At 41.3% G+C, this 15,274-nt stretch overlaps 2 protein-coding genes across 2 annotated transcripts; one reads left to right on the top strand and one right to left on the bottom strand.

Moving 5' to 3' along the window:
• The first annotated feature begins 2,559 nt into the window (after nt 1–2,559).
• On the top strand, nt 2,560–4,724 carry LOC120547228 (NF-kappa-B inhibitor alpha-like). The gene is made up of 6 exons (XM_039782719.1): nt 2,560–2,865; nt 3,451–3,556; nt 3,680–3,887; nt 4,015–4,103; nt 4,226–4,486; nt 4,605–4,724. Exons 1-6 carry the CDS (start codon nt 2,633–2,635, stop codon nt 4,632–4,634), a joined length of 927 nt encoding a protein of 308 aa, XP_039638653.1. The 5' UTR covers nt 2,560–2,632; the 3' UTR covers nt 4,635–4,724.
• Nucleotides 4,725–6,931: 2,207 nt separating this feature from the next.
• Nucleotides 6,932–14,599, bottom strand: LOC120547310 (proteasome subunit alpha type-6). Its single transcript, XM_039782862.1, has 7 exons — nt 14,420–14,599; nt 13,439–13,533; nt 12,543–12,624; nt 11,777–11,932; nt 10,629–10,807; nt 10,339–10,433; nt 6,932–7,137 (listed from the first exon to the last, which is right to left on the bottom strand). Exons 1-7 carry the CDS (start codon nt 14,493–14,495, stop codon nt 7,080–7,082), a joined length of 741 nt encoding a protein of 246 aa, XP_039638796.1. The 5' UTR covers nt 14,496–14,599; the 3' UTR covers nt 6,932–7,079.
• Nucleotides 14,600–15,274: the final 675 nt, after the last annotated feature.

Genomic DNA, 15,274 nt, shown 5'->3' with positions numbered 1-15,274 from the left:
TATTCCGGTCTTTAACTTAAGTAAAAGTACTAATACCAACGCTGTAAAGAATACTCTGTTAGAAATAAAAGTCCTGCATTTAAAATGTTACTTAAGTAAAAGTATACTAAATGTTTAATCGGCTAATCATTTCAGCTGGACTTGGAGGCCTACATAGGCCTACATATACAACACTGTATTTTATAAACTACATGTGTTTTGTGTGCAAAAATCTTGATTTGTAAACTAGTAAGTAAAGCTGTCAGTGGAGTAATGTAGTGGAGTAAAAAGTACAATATTTCTCTCTGAAATATAGTGGAGTAGAAGTAGAAAGTGGCATTAAAAGAAAGGACTTAAGTAAAGTACGAGTACCTCAAACGTGTACTTAAGTACAGTACTTGCGTAAATGTACCTAGTTACAGTCCACCACTGAAAAATAACACAAGGCTGCAAGAACAGTTTGTCCTCAGATGCCTCATTGTGAGACTTGGCAGAGATTAAAGAATTTGTGGAATTCCAAAGAGGCACACAGTGTGCAGTGTGTTTATGTAGAACACACAGACACTGCAGACAGAGAGACAGCAGTTGACATCACATGACATCACAGCCCTGCTGGGAGTGTACTGTGTGCGTGTTTGAGTATCGCCCCATTGAGGTGTGAACGCTGTACTGCTCTTGGATACCGTTGCTATGTTTTCGCCAAGCCCACCTTTCATAATGTAAACCAAGTGATCCTGGAAGTTTTATCTTAAATGTCAGGGGAGCACAGACAGGTAGCTCTGTCACGCACTTTGCCACTATGTTGTGCAACAGAAAGGAATTTCCTCTTTAAGACTTGCTTCAAAGCAACTATAGGACGAATGCAAAAGAAATAAAAAATAAAAGATACTAAAAAGATCATTTTTAAAACACACTGGGTGTAAAAAAAAAGAGACAAGGAAACATTCAAAATTCCTACCAAAATTCATAGAAAAAAAGTCGTAGATTTCCTGCATGATTAAACGCAGTGTTTTCCGGGACCAAAGCTAATTTGTGCAGTATTTCACCTCCAGGGGTGTGTCAAGCTAAGCAATGCTAGACGGTTAAGTCCAGAACATCCTATTGTGGAACATGCAGTGTTGGTTTCAAAAGGGAGTCTCCACAAGGAAACTTTAGAATCTTTCCTCTTCCTTTGCACTCTGCGTGCTGCGAAAATTCACTTTGTAGTGTAGACATGTACAGACACAAGTGTGGAAATCCTTCCACCTTTTTCTGTCTGACCCCTGCATGTGCCGAGTGCCAGTCTCTTGTGTTTTTACACTACATGCGCTATTTTCACTCATCTTATTAATATGCAGGTCACAAACAGAACATATTCTGCCTTAGGGCAAAGGGACGTGTTTGGCAGGTCTGATCCCAATAATGAATTATGTAAGATGCTCGTCAACTGTTTTGAGACTGTAAACATATTTGATGGTGACAAAGAATGCAAATCTTAAGTAGAATTTTAAAAATAAAATGCATAGAAAGTACATTAGGGCATTTGCCATAAGGGCCCCATAACTGTGGAATAACTTTCCATTGGGAATCAGACAAGCTACCTCAGTGTCCTCTTTTAAGTCTTTTAAAAACTCATTTTTGTAAAATGGCTTTTAATTAGAGTATTTAGTGTTTGTTTTATGTTTTACGAATTTATTTATTCTTATTTGTATTCATTGTCTTATATCTGTGTTTCTATTTCTTTGATGTACTGAACTTATTCAATTGTAAGCAGACTGTGTATTTGTAAAAAGAAAGTGCTACATAATTAAAGTTTATTGTTATTACAGTTAGATGTAGAAATATACATAGGCCTACCTAGTCTTTTTTCCAACCCCTTAGCTCAAACTAAGTGGAATACAAATAATGCTGCAAATTCTTCTTCAGTAAAGAAAAAGCACAAGTTTAGTTAAATATTATGCATTGCTTACATTTTGCGGTATTTACATGTGTAGGAGACTGTACCTAATGTCGAGATGAAGCAAACAAATATGAATGCACTTTGCAAGTAAAATGAAATTCATATCATATCTTTTGTATGGTTATGCCAGCCACAGAACTCAGAGCAGCTACTGTATGTGATAACACAATGCGGTTTTAGTGTAGGTGTGTGCCATAGTTCATCTTGAGTGTAATTTGTGAAATGAACTTCATAATGGAAACGTGGGTGTCTCTTTTTATAATGATTGGAATTTGGCCAATTAGGCCAAAAGTAAGTAAATGCAATATATATATTTAATGTAATGCTACTTTGTTTAGCCACTTGATAGATAATTTCCCCAATGCAGAAGGGAATTCTTCAAGAGCCTGTTAGGGGCCTCTCATTCTGCCTCATTCATTGACATAGCCTAAATTAACCTACATCACAGGTGAAAATAGGTGTCTAATAGGAAACTACAAGTTTTCATTCTGAGTATCTTTGGGAGGGGGGAGGGAGGGGGGATTTTTCTCACAAAAGCACACGCTCCGTGTGATTTCCCTTTGCTTTTTCTGAGATAAGTGTATGGAAATCCCCACAGAGGCCCCGCCCAGCGAGCGCACAAAACCCTGTGCGCCTCCCTCGGCTGCTCCACTCTAACCCTGAGCCTTTTGGATAGAGACGGAGCTTTATTCTTCTGACAGTCGCAAAGACAACATGGACGTCCACAGAGTGTCTAACCACAACCAAATGGATTATAACTTCGACAGCATGGAGCCAAAACACGGGAAAATATTGCATTGTCAAGACGACCGTTTAGACAGCGGCCTGGAGTCCCTGAAGGAGGACGAGCTGGTGAACGTGTTTGAGGATATGAATATGAACTTTAACGAGGAGCCCGCACAGGAATACGAGCCGTGGAGAGCTGCGGTGACTGAGGATGGTGACACGTAAGTTAGATGGTTTTTGTTGTGGTTGTCGATTATTAATTATGCAACTGCGCATTTGCAAAATGTAATTCTTCTGCGTAAATCAAATAGGAGTCGTGCACTCGAGCGGAGCATCTAAACGTTAAAGTCAATGCACTGGAAAGATAGGAAAAGCTGCAAAAGTACGCATGAAAATGTCGAAAGTTGCACGAAAACAAGAGGCCTTTAAAAGTGTGTGTGTGTGTGTGTGTGTGTGTGTGTGTGTGTGTGTGTGTGTGTGTGTGTGTGTGTGTGTGTGTGTGTGTGTGTATAAACTTTGGCCGAGAGCGCAGTCTGGGCGGTGCTAAAGTCCGCTCTGCGCGTTCAGGAAAGTCCCTGGCCCGCTGCCAGGAACTGATAAAGCATCAGATGTGTCAAGCCACAACTGGTGGAAATAACCCGACAAAACTCCACTCTTGCGAAACGCTCCACTGCTCAGGCTTTGTTCTTTCATACTTGGCTGGAACCATTTCCTTAATGCGTAATTTTTTTTTGTTCTGTTACTTTTTAAAGCACTATTTTAACTAACCTCTCTCTCTTTTTCCCTCCCTCCCTTCTACCCCACAGGCTTCTCCACTTGGCCATCATTCATGAAGCAAAAGAACATGCCTTTCAGATGATCAAACTTTCTCACAATCACCCCTTCCTCAATGCACAGAACCACCAGAGACAGGTACCAATCTAAACCCAAAGGACTGATTATCAGCTGAATACAAACCCAAACCTTCCTCATAATACACACATTGCCTTCAAAATCGAGATAATTAAACGTGTCTTATAAATGTGCCGTCCGCAGACTGCCCTCCACCTCGCAGTGATCACGGAGCAGCCCCAGTTAGTGGAGAGGCTTCTGAATGCCGGCAGTGACCCGTGTATGGCCGACGACAGCGGGAACACAGCTCTCCACATCGCCTGCAAGAAGGGCTCCCTCGCCTGCTTCGGCGTCATCACCCAGAACTGCAAACGCCACATCACGTCCATGGTGACCTTCCCCAACTACAGTGGTACGTACCGCATTAAAACAACAACAACAAAAACGCGCAAAGACGCACACAGACTTTCGCGTCTCACATAAACGGTTCTCGAATTTGGTTATTAACTGAGCTTTTCCCCCCGATTTTCTCTCCACAGGACATAACTGTCTCCACTTGGCGTCCATTAACGGCTACATTTCATTGGTCGAAAGCCTCGTTCGGCTGGGTGCAGACATCAACGCACAGGTAGGTGTCATTAACTCAAAAAGGCAGCACACGTTTGGCAAAACGGATGTCTAAAGGAAAGACCACGGTTGTGCCGCAGCAGGAACCTAACCGCGTTCCTTTCTTTACGTTGTCGCTAATAGGAACAGTGCAGCGGACGGACGTCGCTCCACCTGGCCGTCGATCTACAGAACCCCGCGCTGGTCCATCACCTGCTCGAACTCGGCGCGGACGTCAACTGCTTCAACTACGGCGGCTTCACGCCGTACCACCTCACGTACGGACGCCAGAACGAAGAGATCCGCCGGCAGCTGTACGAGAGGACGGCACAGGAGCTGAGGGAGCTGCCCGACAGCGAATCAGATGAGAGCGACATGGAGGATCTGGAGTCATCGGAAGATGAGGTTAGTTTCCGAATCATTATTCCACGTAGGCAATAATACCATCTGAAGGTTTCGTATAATCTTATCTTTAACGGATGAGTTCCTAACGGCAGTTTTTGTTTTTTCTTCTTTCCTACAGTTGTACGATGACATAAAGTTCGGAAAGTAAACCATCTCTTACCGGTGGTGTGAACGACAGTGAAGCTGCTACTGGGTTGCCCAGCCACGGACGGCCACCCCCCCCCCCTCCAACGTGGGACACATCAGTCCACGTCCCAGTCCAGGTTCAGGTCCAAAGGTGCTGGTCCTGGCATCGAAAGAACATGGATGAAGACGGCGTCCAGTCTGGTCATGCCCGCTCCGGATCACAGAATGATCTGCCAAACAAAAGCCGAAATACAGCAAGACCACGGCGCCCATATAGTCCTTCTCTATACTGTATAAATATGTATTGATGTGTATATACTAGACAAGCCTGTGTAATATATTGTAAATACAGAGATATTATTTTTGTACCTGTACATGTGTTGTGTGAATTTAAACACTATTAACAAAATATGGTTTTACGAATAAAAAGAAAATTTATGAATATAAACAGCTTTGACTGGTGCAAGTTTAATTTCATTTTATGGGTTTCACGGCCTTTCCACATTGTAAAAAAAAAAAAAATAAGCATAATTTCTCGCTTACACAAAGTGATGAGGCAGAGAGTCATTGCCCAGACTTGTGAAAGACACAGAAAAAAAAAAAAAAGGAAAAAAAAAAATGGTCACACTTGGAACAGTCTGGGATTTCCTTGTTGGGGCGAGGTCACTGGGTATCTGAGTCACTGCGTTGAAAGTCCCTGGGCGGCATGAGAAGAACATAATGTACGTAAAGATTCCGTCCTACCCTGGTGCTACCGCTAAATGGCATTCGCTAGAAATACCAAGGGAATTTTGAGGAGGAAATATCTTTTAGCAAGGTGGGAAATGTGCAGTGGTGGTAACCAAGTACATTTACCTAAGTACAAATTTGGGGTACTTGTACTTTGAATCTTTTCTTTTTCATGCCACTTTCTACTTTTACTCCACTACATTAATCTGACAGCTTTAGTTACTTTACAAATTAAGATTTGTGCACCCAAAACACATGTAATTTATAAAATACCACGTTTTATTATAAATTAAACTACCTAACAATATATAGACCTACAAGTCCAGCTGAAATGATTAGCCGATTAAATCGATTGACAGAACTGTTCTGATCGTTTCCAGTTTCTAAAATGTGAGGATCTTACTTTTAATACTTCAAGTACATTTTCCTGATGGTACTTACATCATTATAATTATAACATTTTCAATGCAGGACTTTTTTCTTGTAACAAGAGTATTTTTACAGTGTGGTGTTAGTACTTCTGCCTTTATTCAAGGATCTGAATACTCCCTCCACCACTGGAAATGTGCCAGATATAGTGATTAGTCTAACTGCTGCGTCACAACAAGCAGGAAACTTTGCAGTTGGAGTTTTGGAAGTACACGATTCCCCTGTCAGCTGGTAGATTTCTAGGTAACAGCCAGGACGTTTCCAGAAAGAAATGAGCCTGAAATAATCAGGAACTTGCTCTAATTCCCAGTATGAAGTAATCCTGGAGCCAACACTTATTTGGTACTCCGAAAATGTCCCTGCGTGATTAAATTTAATATCAGTGTATACTGCATATAGCCTGTAATTGTCCTCATGGCTGTAAACATTAACCAGGTTGTATACCTGTACAGGACAGCAAGGGGATTTTTCCAAGGAGAAAAAGTTTTTAAAAAGGTCAGTGGAAATTATATAAGAGACAAAGGATTTAAACATGAACAAGAACAAGAGAAGTTAGAGGGAAAATACTGGGGGGGTGGGGGGGGTGGGGCACTGTGAATGGTAAGCTGATGATCATCATTTCTGATCATAAGTTGATGACAAATCCTTCTCAATTATGAGCTTTGACAGGGTCAATGACTAGAATTCTCAGCCACTGTCCCGTCCCCCCCCCCCATTTTTTTTCCCTTTGCAAAAGAGAAACTACTTGTATGATATATCCGGTAAGTTAAAGCAATCTATTTCTGACATGCAACATGTGCGTAAAAAGAAAGAAAGAAGCTAAAATGTTGAGAAAATGAGGTCAAATCAGGTATACATCACTGCGTAGTAAAACAACCTCTCCACACACACAGCACCTCGGTATGATTATAGTGCATTCAGAGCCACAACAGGAAGCTCAGAGGTAGAGCGCGCTGCACACGATCATGTTCCCATAAACGCTTTCCTCTGCTGCTAAACTCAACTGACACATGTGAACAGAGGCCTGTTTACATGTCAAAGAGTAAAAAAATAAAGCTTACATACAAATTCTCTATTACTATACTCTAAAAACATCTCCGTGTGCAAAAAAGAACTCCTCATCTTCACAATAAATAGGAAGTAGGTATAAAGACAATGTTATTTTACTCGAAAAAACTTTTTTTTTTTATTGTTGAATGAAACAGTGGGGTAAATGTACAGCAAACAAAGATAACACCAGCCTCCGTCTGGGAACTGCATATCCCATCATGCTCTAACTTAATCAAACAGGTGACGCGTCTCTGCTCGCTCAGTCCCGCTCTGCCAGGGACACCAGGTGGACGTCCACTTCAGCCTCTGTCAGAATCCTGGAGAGGGAAGACAGGCGGAGCGTGACTCGGATATTCAACAGCCACTTTAAGATCAAATAGAGCTGCAACCGTTCATCGATAAATGGGTTTCCTTGACTGACAGAGAATAAGGGTATTTTAGGCTTTTCTTTGCCATGTGATAGTAACTGGACTGTTGAGACTGTCGATTGAAGAAAAGGAGCAATTTTAGTACACATCCGTTAGCCTGGATGCTAGCCGAACTTAGCCCCGCCCACAGCATTTGAGGTCGGGAAGTTCGGTGTGCAACTATGCTCGAACAAGAGCTGTTCGGACCAATCAAACTGTCAGGGCGGGCTTTATACGATGATGGACAGATGATCAACAGTAATCAACCGCGTCACCAAAGAGCGCTTGGGTTGATTTTGTTTACAACAAAGATGGCTGCCGCTGGAGAATTGAGGTGTGTAGATTCCGCCATCGCGTCCGTTATAGAAGATATCGACAGCGCGTTCATTTTAAAAGAGGAACGGAGAACTGCAATCAAGGCATTTGTCGATCGGAAAGACGTTTTTTTTTTTGCCGTCCTTCCTACGGGATTCGGCAAAAGTTTAATTTATCAGCTTGGCCGCGATGGTCGCTAAGAAGATGGGGCGCAATACGTGACATACTCCCTTGCTGTGATTGGTTGTAGGTCCATCCAATTGAGTGCAGAGGCATTTACTTTCCTGGTTCGGTTGAAATACGCCCCATAATCACAGCCCAGTGGAGCAGCATCACACTCAGATTCTGACTAGAATCTGAGTATGACATGACATCAGGCTACACATCTGTATGTAATACAAAAAATGGCATTTATAGTACATTGTATTATAAATGCCATTTTTTTTTTTACTGTTTTGACATTTTATAGACAAAACAATTTATTGATTATACAGCAGATTAATCAATAATGAAATGAATTTTTATGGTTGCATCCCTAGCATCATAACAGAGTGAGAATGAGCTTCCGTGTCATCAGGTGGATGGTACCTCTTTAACCAGTGCCAATATATATATATTTGCTAAAACAGTCCCTCTGACTGAAAACTAATGCTGTGGTCACACCAAACTTGCGTTACTCACGCTAGTTTGACTGTAGGATCGTATTGGGATCATTTGTGTTTATTTGCGTTACTCGTGTGAGAAACGCCGGTGTAGAGCTGTAGGCACCAACGTTTCTTTCCGCCATTAACCATGGCCAAAATAACCAGTCTTGTTGCTTTGCGCCTGTTGTGGAAGTCCCAGATACGTGGGAAAACTAAACGCCGTCGTGTCTGGGTTCAATACCATCATCCGGAGGCGCACACAGCTCGGTGAATTTCTCCGCCTTCTCCAGGAAGCGTGACTGGATGACTGCCGCTTCTAGCGCAAATTGCAAAAAAAGCGATCAAGAGTAGGCAATAATAACTACGTCGCGACGCCGATTTGTATAAATAGTCTTACCGTAATTCGTGCGTTGTCAGGTCTGTTCGCAAGACGACCAGGAAATTACTTTTTAAATGCTTGTTTTCTGAATGGAGTTCGGATAGATCAGGGCGATGCTACGCAACACTGATAGCGATATTTCTCGCTTGAGTTGAAATATTTAATTTGCGTATTTGCGCAAATACATGAATCTGCGTCTTTGCATTGACTTTGCGCTCGCTTCATGTTTGGTGTGAACACACCATTAGACATACAGTACGGGCAAAAAGTTTTAAATTTCTTTATTTTCATGACTATTTACATTGTAGATTCTCACTGAAGGCATCAAAACTATGAATGAACACATATGGAATTATGTACTTAACAAAAAAGTGTGAAATAACTGAAAACATGTCTTATATTTTAGATTACTCAAAGTAGCCACCCTTTGCTTTTTTTGATAACTCTGCAAACCCTTGGTGTTCTCTCAATGAGCTTCATGAGGTAGTCACCTGAAATGGTTTTCACTTCACAGGTGTGCTTTGTCAGGGTTAATTAGTGGAATTTATTCCCTTATTAATAAAAAAATCAAAGGGTGGCTACTTTGAAGAATCTAAAATATAAGACATGTTTTCAGTTATTTCACACTTTTTTGTTAAGTACATAATTCCATATGTGTTCATTCATAGTTTTGATGCCTTCAGTGAGAATAGTCATAAAAATAAAAAGGAAACTCATTGAATGTGAAGGTGTGTCCAAACTTTTGGCCTGTACTGTATATCACGCTCAATGTAAGCAGCAATGACCAACTGATTATTAAAGGTGCTCTAAGTGATGGGAAGCGTTTTTTAGGCTACAACATTTTTTGTCACATACAGCAAACATCTCCTCACTATCTGCTAGCTGCCTGTCCCCTGAACACACTGTAAAAAAACGCGGTCTCTGTAGACAGCCCAGGCTCCACAAATGCCAACAAAAACAAACTGCGCCAACCTGCACAACAAACCATAACAAACAGTGTTCCAGCCAATAACAGACAAGAAGGAGTTGGTTGAGTCATGAATATGCATTGTGGAAGTAGCCTACGTGCTAACGCTAATGCAGTGATGGCTCAACCAGCTCCTTCTTGACGGTTATTGGCTGGAACATTGTTATCGTTAGGCAGGTTAGAGCGCAGTTTGTTTTGTTGCCGTTGTGGAGCCTGGTGTTACAGAGACCCGCATTTTTACGTGTAGTTATAGGCTAGCGGATAGAAGAGCATGTTTTTGTGATTAAAATGTTCTATCCTAAAAAACGCATGACATCGCTTAGAGCACCTGGGTGGGGGATGTCATGCGTTTTTTAGGCTAGAACATTTTTTGTCACATCAAGCAAACATCTACTCACTATCCGCTAGCTGCCTGTCCCCCTGAACACACTGTAAAAAACGCGGTCTCTGTAGACAGCCCAGGCTCCACAAACAGCAACAAAAACAAACTGCGCCAACCTGCACCACCAAACATAAACCAATAGCCAATAATCGACAAGAAGGATTTGGGGTGGGGGTTGGGGGGTTAGTGCGCGGAAGGGAGGGGCGAGCTAGCCTCCGTTTTGTTTGAAAATACTATGAACATCAACAAGAAGTGACGTCACCCAACATCGCTTAGAACACCTTTAAACACTATGGGAAAATCCACTTTAAAAACCAAAAGATAATATAAGAGAGATCATTTTGAATGATGAAGTCACTATTTTTTCATCTTACAAGTGTAACAGTGGTATTTGCCAAATCGCCCCGTTACGCCGGTCTTTTACCTGAACTTGGGGTCCTGCGTTGTGACCACGCCCACCTCGAGCTCAGAGGGCTTGAAGTCAATAGAGAGAACAGTTGACAGACAAGAGATTGCCGTCTGAAGGGAGGAAAAGATGAGATAAGATTGTGTTTATGACATTTCTATTACATCATATTTAAATCATTTACTTAACATTAAAATCATTGTAAACAGAGAAGTCACACAGCTGGAAACCACCTGTAAGGTTACTTTCACATTCGTAGTCCTCTCTTATCAACCTGTATTACATGCGTGTTAGGCCATTTCTTGTACCTCAATAGTTTGGTCAAAGGTCCAGTCCAGTTTCTTTTTCACTTTCTTCTCCAGGAAGCTGGTTGCTTCCGTCTGCTTCACTCCAGCGGCGGTCGCCTTAAAGCCGCAGTAGTAGCCCGCGGGGTCGCATTTGTACACCTGGGGGCCGTGCTCCTCGTCTACGCCGATCAAGATCATACCTGCAGGCAACAGCAACGGGAGAGGACAATGACGGGGACATTTGGCTTCAGTGTTTTACACCTATAGAATTCTAATGCCAGAGCAGAACTTTACCGTCATGAGAAAACCCCAAACCTAGGGCTGGGTATCGTTCCAAGATTTTCGATACCGGTTCCTGAACAATACTTTTTTCTTGATGAAGGTACGGAGGGACTGAAACGTACAGTTTTTTTTGTAAATAAACGGTGATGCTATAGAAAGAGCAGAGTGCGGGATTTGTTCCTTTGTTTCCAAGTTGATAACTTCATAAAAAACTATTTTAACAAAAAGAAATTAAAAAAACATTACTTTATTTTTCAGCTCCTACTACGTGAGGCCCGTCTCTGTGCGTAACAAGAGTTTTTCCTGCAGGTCTCTATGACGTGTAACGTTAGACAGCCAATCACAAGCATTATTAGGCAGAAACACACCGCATGCTTATTTGCTCACTAGTCTCGCGTTGTCAGACCTTCCTCCACGGCGCTGCGGAGGACGGTCTGGTGAGCCCACACAGCATTCCGCGAAGGGAGAAAAAACGTGCTCTGGTTTATTGGCATTTCTTTAAACCAATCACAATCATCTTGGGCGGCGCTAAGCGCCGTACGGAGCCCCAACGCCACTGCAAAATAGCCTCGGGAAGGATCATGTGTACGTTTAAAAGTTGTTTTGGTCATGCAACAGAAAACTCAGATTGGACAGATAGTCTAGCTAGCTGTCCGGTGGAATTTCCGGCGGCAACGGACCAATCCCGGAAGTGGAATGTCGTGGATATATCGGCTCACTGACGCTGATGACATTTAATCTTAAAAAGGTATTGAAATGTGGTACTGAATGACTAGGCATTTTTCGATACTCGATACTAAGGAGGCAATTCGGTCGGTGCCTAAAAAGTATTGAATTCGGCACCCAGTCCTTCCCAAACCGGACTGTAAAAGAATAAAAATGCTTACAGCATCCCAGTGGTCGCATCTCAGCGTTCTGCGTGTAGACTTGTGAGATGTCAGCGATTCTCTTACACAGCATGTCCACTGGAATCTCATAACCGTACTTGTACTGCCAGTTGGCTGCCTCGTAGCGAGCTCGCTGGACTTGGGACTTGCTGTCAGCTGTGAGAAATCAGGGTGAAAAGGAGGGAAAAGTGGGTGATTTGTTCAGAGAGCGCCCATTAAACTGTCCCCCAGTCATATTGGTGCTTCTAATCTCTAATGTCTAGTTGTTTGGAGAAGAGAAACCATCAGCTACAGTAAATGCTGTAAGTGAGGAAAACAGAGATGTCAAATGATCCGTAAGACTCATCACTTTCAATTTTAACTGAAAATACTTGGGATTTTTTGAAAGAGGTATTTGTGTTTTCATTGGGGTTTTTTGTTCCCATGTGCCGAAAAACTGCTGGATTTCCTGCTGCAAGAAAATGCTGACCACCATAGTTCACAACTGTGGCAAGTTTACAGTGAGCAGCATTCAATAATAATAAGAATAAGAAGATACAAACACACTGCTGAATATGCAAAAAAAAAAATTTTTTTAAATCCAATTTTCACCCAGGTTTTTGCATATAGTATTTTTTGAATTCAATTTTACAAAGATAAATTCCTGGACAAACCCTAATGATTAATAACAGACTGCTAAAAGTACACTCCAATGCAATTATTTACTTGGTTTGACCACTTCAAAAACATAACAGGTCTCCTGCCAAGTGAGAAGTCCTTTTCTTACCAGTCATGCCAGACATTACGCATCCAATATTATCTGTTATTCTGAAAAGGTGGGTCACTGTGGCGGCATCCAGAAGCTTGTCCTGTTTGAAGAAAGAAAGGGTTTAAAAGAAAATAAATGTGTGTGTGATAAGTGGCATAGCAGCCTTATAATACAAATATTAAATGCGCTTTCTGCACTTTTCACACCAGTCAATATTTCAACATTTTTCATACTAACTAAATAATTGTTCTCTTTAAGAGGCTGTGCTCGACATTTAAAACACTAACACAGCAGCAAATAGTTATTTGCTATGTAAAGATATAGTGGAGAAATGGCGTCCTGAGCAAAGAATGAAGTCACCCTGCCTTTGTGTGTGTTGTAATCCAAGCTTCTCTGTTCCTAGGATTGATAGCCGGTCCTGCCGTGCGTGGATGTTAGTGTATGTGGCCGTGAAAAAAACGTCACGTATTGTCTGTGAGAGCCGTGTGGAGGCAATCTCTGTCCTCTGTTGTTTTGTTTTTTTTGTTTGTTTTTTGTATTACAAGTACAGCCCCTTTAAAACATGATAATACATACAAAAATGTAAGGTATTTTACCAGTAGGTTAAGATGTCCCAGTAGAGAGACACTGAGGTGCACTGTAAAGCATTTTGCTAGGATAGAAAATTCCAAATTGCATTGACTCACTAACAAATAAATGAATAATTTCAAGGTTTCATGAAAATACAATAATTCCACATGTAAAGAGTCTTCACATGTAAAGAGTCTTTACATGTGGTCAGTATGGATGTTAGTGAGGGGGGGGGGGGGGGAAAGGGACCATGTGTTATCAGTTATCATGCACCTTGTATCACAACGCTCACAGTGCTTCCACTGTCACAGCAGTGTGAAAACAAAGACCTGATATCAACTCACCGGTACTTTTTTCTGTGTTACAACAATTGCACAGTCCTTGCCCCTGACTGCTACTGACGTGAGTCCACCTTGGTTAATGGCCTTGAAAGCATATTCTGCAAATAAGCAAGACAGGAGGGTGTCTTTAAGTTTACATGTTAAGACGACAACAGTGATACATGTAAAGGAATAGTAACAAAACCAAGCAGCACCTTTCATTCAAAGATTTTTGAATAGTAGAGTCAACATGTAGTCTACAAACAGACAGCGGTTTCCTTCAGTGCGAAAACTGAAGCAACAAGCAAAGGACGGTGTCATCTGATTGGCCACGTTTTGGTTGAGATGTTGCATCCAAATTAGTGGCACTTGTAGAATTCATGGCTGCACATCAAGGGATCTCCCTATAAGATTTGTTTTGTGATTTACTGTGGAGCAGCTTCAGGATTTTTCTCCTAAACGTTGTTGATAAGATGACATCAACAAAAGTCCTGTCCATGTCCAGTTCATCTTAAGAAAAGATAGGATCAATTTCACTAACTAAACAATAAACTGCAAGAAACAACGTATGTGCTTAATTTCTTGAGTGGATTTGAACTTTAAGCCCAACCAACGCTTGCTACCATTATTGAGATGCATTAGTCAAAAGAAATATTTAACAAAATTAAACTTTACCCTAATATTTAACTCAATGGCAAGTTGACACTTGCAGCAATGAATCAGCTCGACTAACGTCAACTGCAATGCTAAACATGCTAACTAGCCTACTAGCCAGCTAGCCATTCTGAGTCACACTTTTTGTTTAATTGAAGCATGAGCAAAGTAGACGTAAAATAACAACGGGCGCACAACAAACACGACTTTAACGGCTTTATATGATACTTCTTTCGCTTGGCGGGGTGTTATTTATCAGCTACAAGTCAAGCTAAACGAACCATGACAGAGCATTTAGCTAGCTAGCAAACAAGCAAGCCGGCTTTTGTCTAAACAGATCCGCATACTGACCGACTTGATAGAGTCTTCCTTCGGGAGAGAAGATGGTGATGTGCCGATCAAACCCTGCACTTGAGCCTCGGGACATTTTACAAGTTTAAGTTGGCCAAGACGTCCAAATGAATTTGCAAGCAGATTTTACTTCATGCACAATATTTTCACCCGGAAGTTGAACTGATGGCATCCGAACTTCATCCGGTGTCAGAGGCCTGCATCGTTTCCATGGTGATATACTCACACGCTGTATCGTCAGAAAAACATCCTAATGTTTTGTACTTACCGTAAGTACAATGTTGAGGTAGTTGAACTTGCTTGAGTATTTCCATTTCATGCTGCTTTATAATATACATCCACTACATTTGAGAAGGAAATATACAGCGAGATTGCTTTTTACTCCACTCAGATTTATTTGACAGAGCATATTTATTAGCTACTTTGCAGATTCAACATTTCCATTCAAAATAAATGATCATCATACAAAAAGTGTAACTACCCCACAGTAAATTAAACAGTTAAAATTAGCTATACCTTGACCAGCTTCAACATAAACATGCTATTAACTCTGGAATGCATTAGTAACAATAATAGTATGTTTACACATAGGCCTAGAGCAGTGGGGTCTGTTTGAACCAAAGTATTTTATCATTTCCTGTTTGTGTATGAAACAGTTAAGTTGATGTCTTGTAGTCTATACAAACAGCAAAAAAGTATATATGAATATGGATACTGCATCTTAATATACACATTAATATGTAGTATGGAATAGGAATTTAGCATAAGATATAGGCAGAAATTGGGACTTGTCATACTGATATACATACTAAAGTCCCAGTAAGCCGTGACAGTGTGACAGTGAGCCAGCATGTA

This window comes from Perca fluviatilis, chromosome 18 (genome assembly GCF_010015445.1).
Source record: "Perca fluviatilis chromosome 18, GENO_Pfluv_1.0, whole genome shotgun sequence".
NCBI classification, from domain to species: Eukaryota; Metazoa; Chordata; class Actinopteri; order Perciformes; family Percidae; genus Perca; species Perca fluviatilis.
This window is presented reverse-complemented; position numbering and strand designations above follow the sequence as displayed.

Bases quoted from the DNA above. Each gene is read 5' to 3' on its own strand.
- LOC120547228 (XM_039782719.1), top strand. From the start codon at position 2,633: ATGGACGTCCACAGAGTGTCTAACCACAACCAAATGGATTATAACTTC. The intron at 2,866-3,450 runs GTAAGTTAGATG...TCTACCCCACAG, and splicing joins GTGACTGAGGATGGTGACAC to GCTTCTCCACTTGGCCATCA. The intron at 4,487-4,604 runs GTTAGTTTCCGA...TCTTTCCTACAG, and splicing joins TGGAGTCATCGGAAGATGAG to TTGTACGATGACATAAAGTT.
- LOC120547310 (XM_039782862.1), bottom strand. From the start codon at position 14,495: ATGTCCCGAGGCTCAAGTGCAGGGTTTGATCGGCACATCACCATCTTC. The intron at 11,933-12,542 runs GTAAGAAAAGGA...GATTTCTCACAG, and splicing joins CGTAATGTCTGGCATGACTG to CTGACAGCAAGTCCCAAGTC. The intron at 7,138-10,338 runs GTAAAAGACCGG...TTCCCTCTCCAG, and splicing joins ACGCAGGACCCCAAGTTCAG to GATTCTGACAGAGGCTGAAG.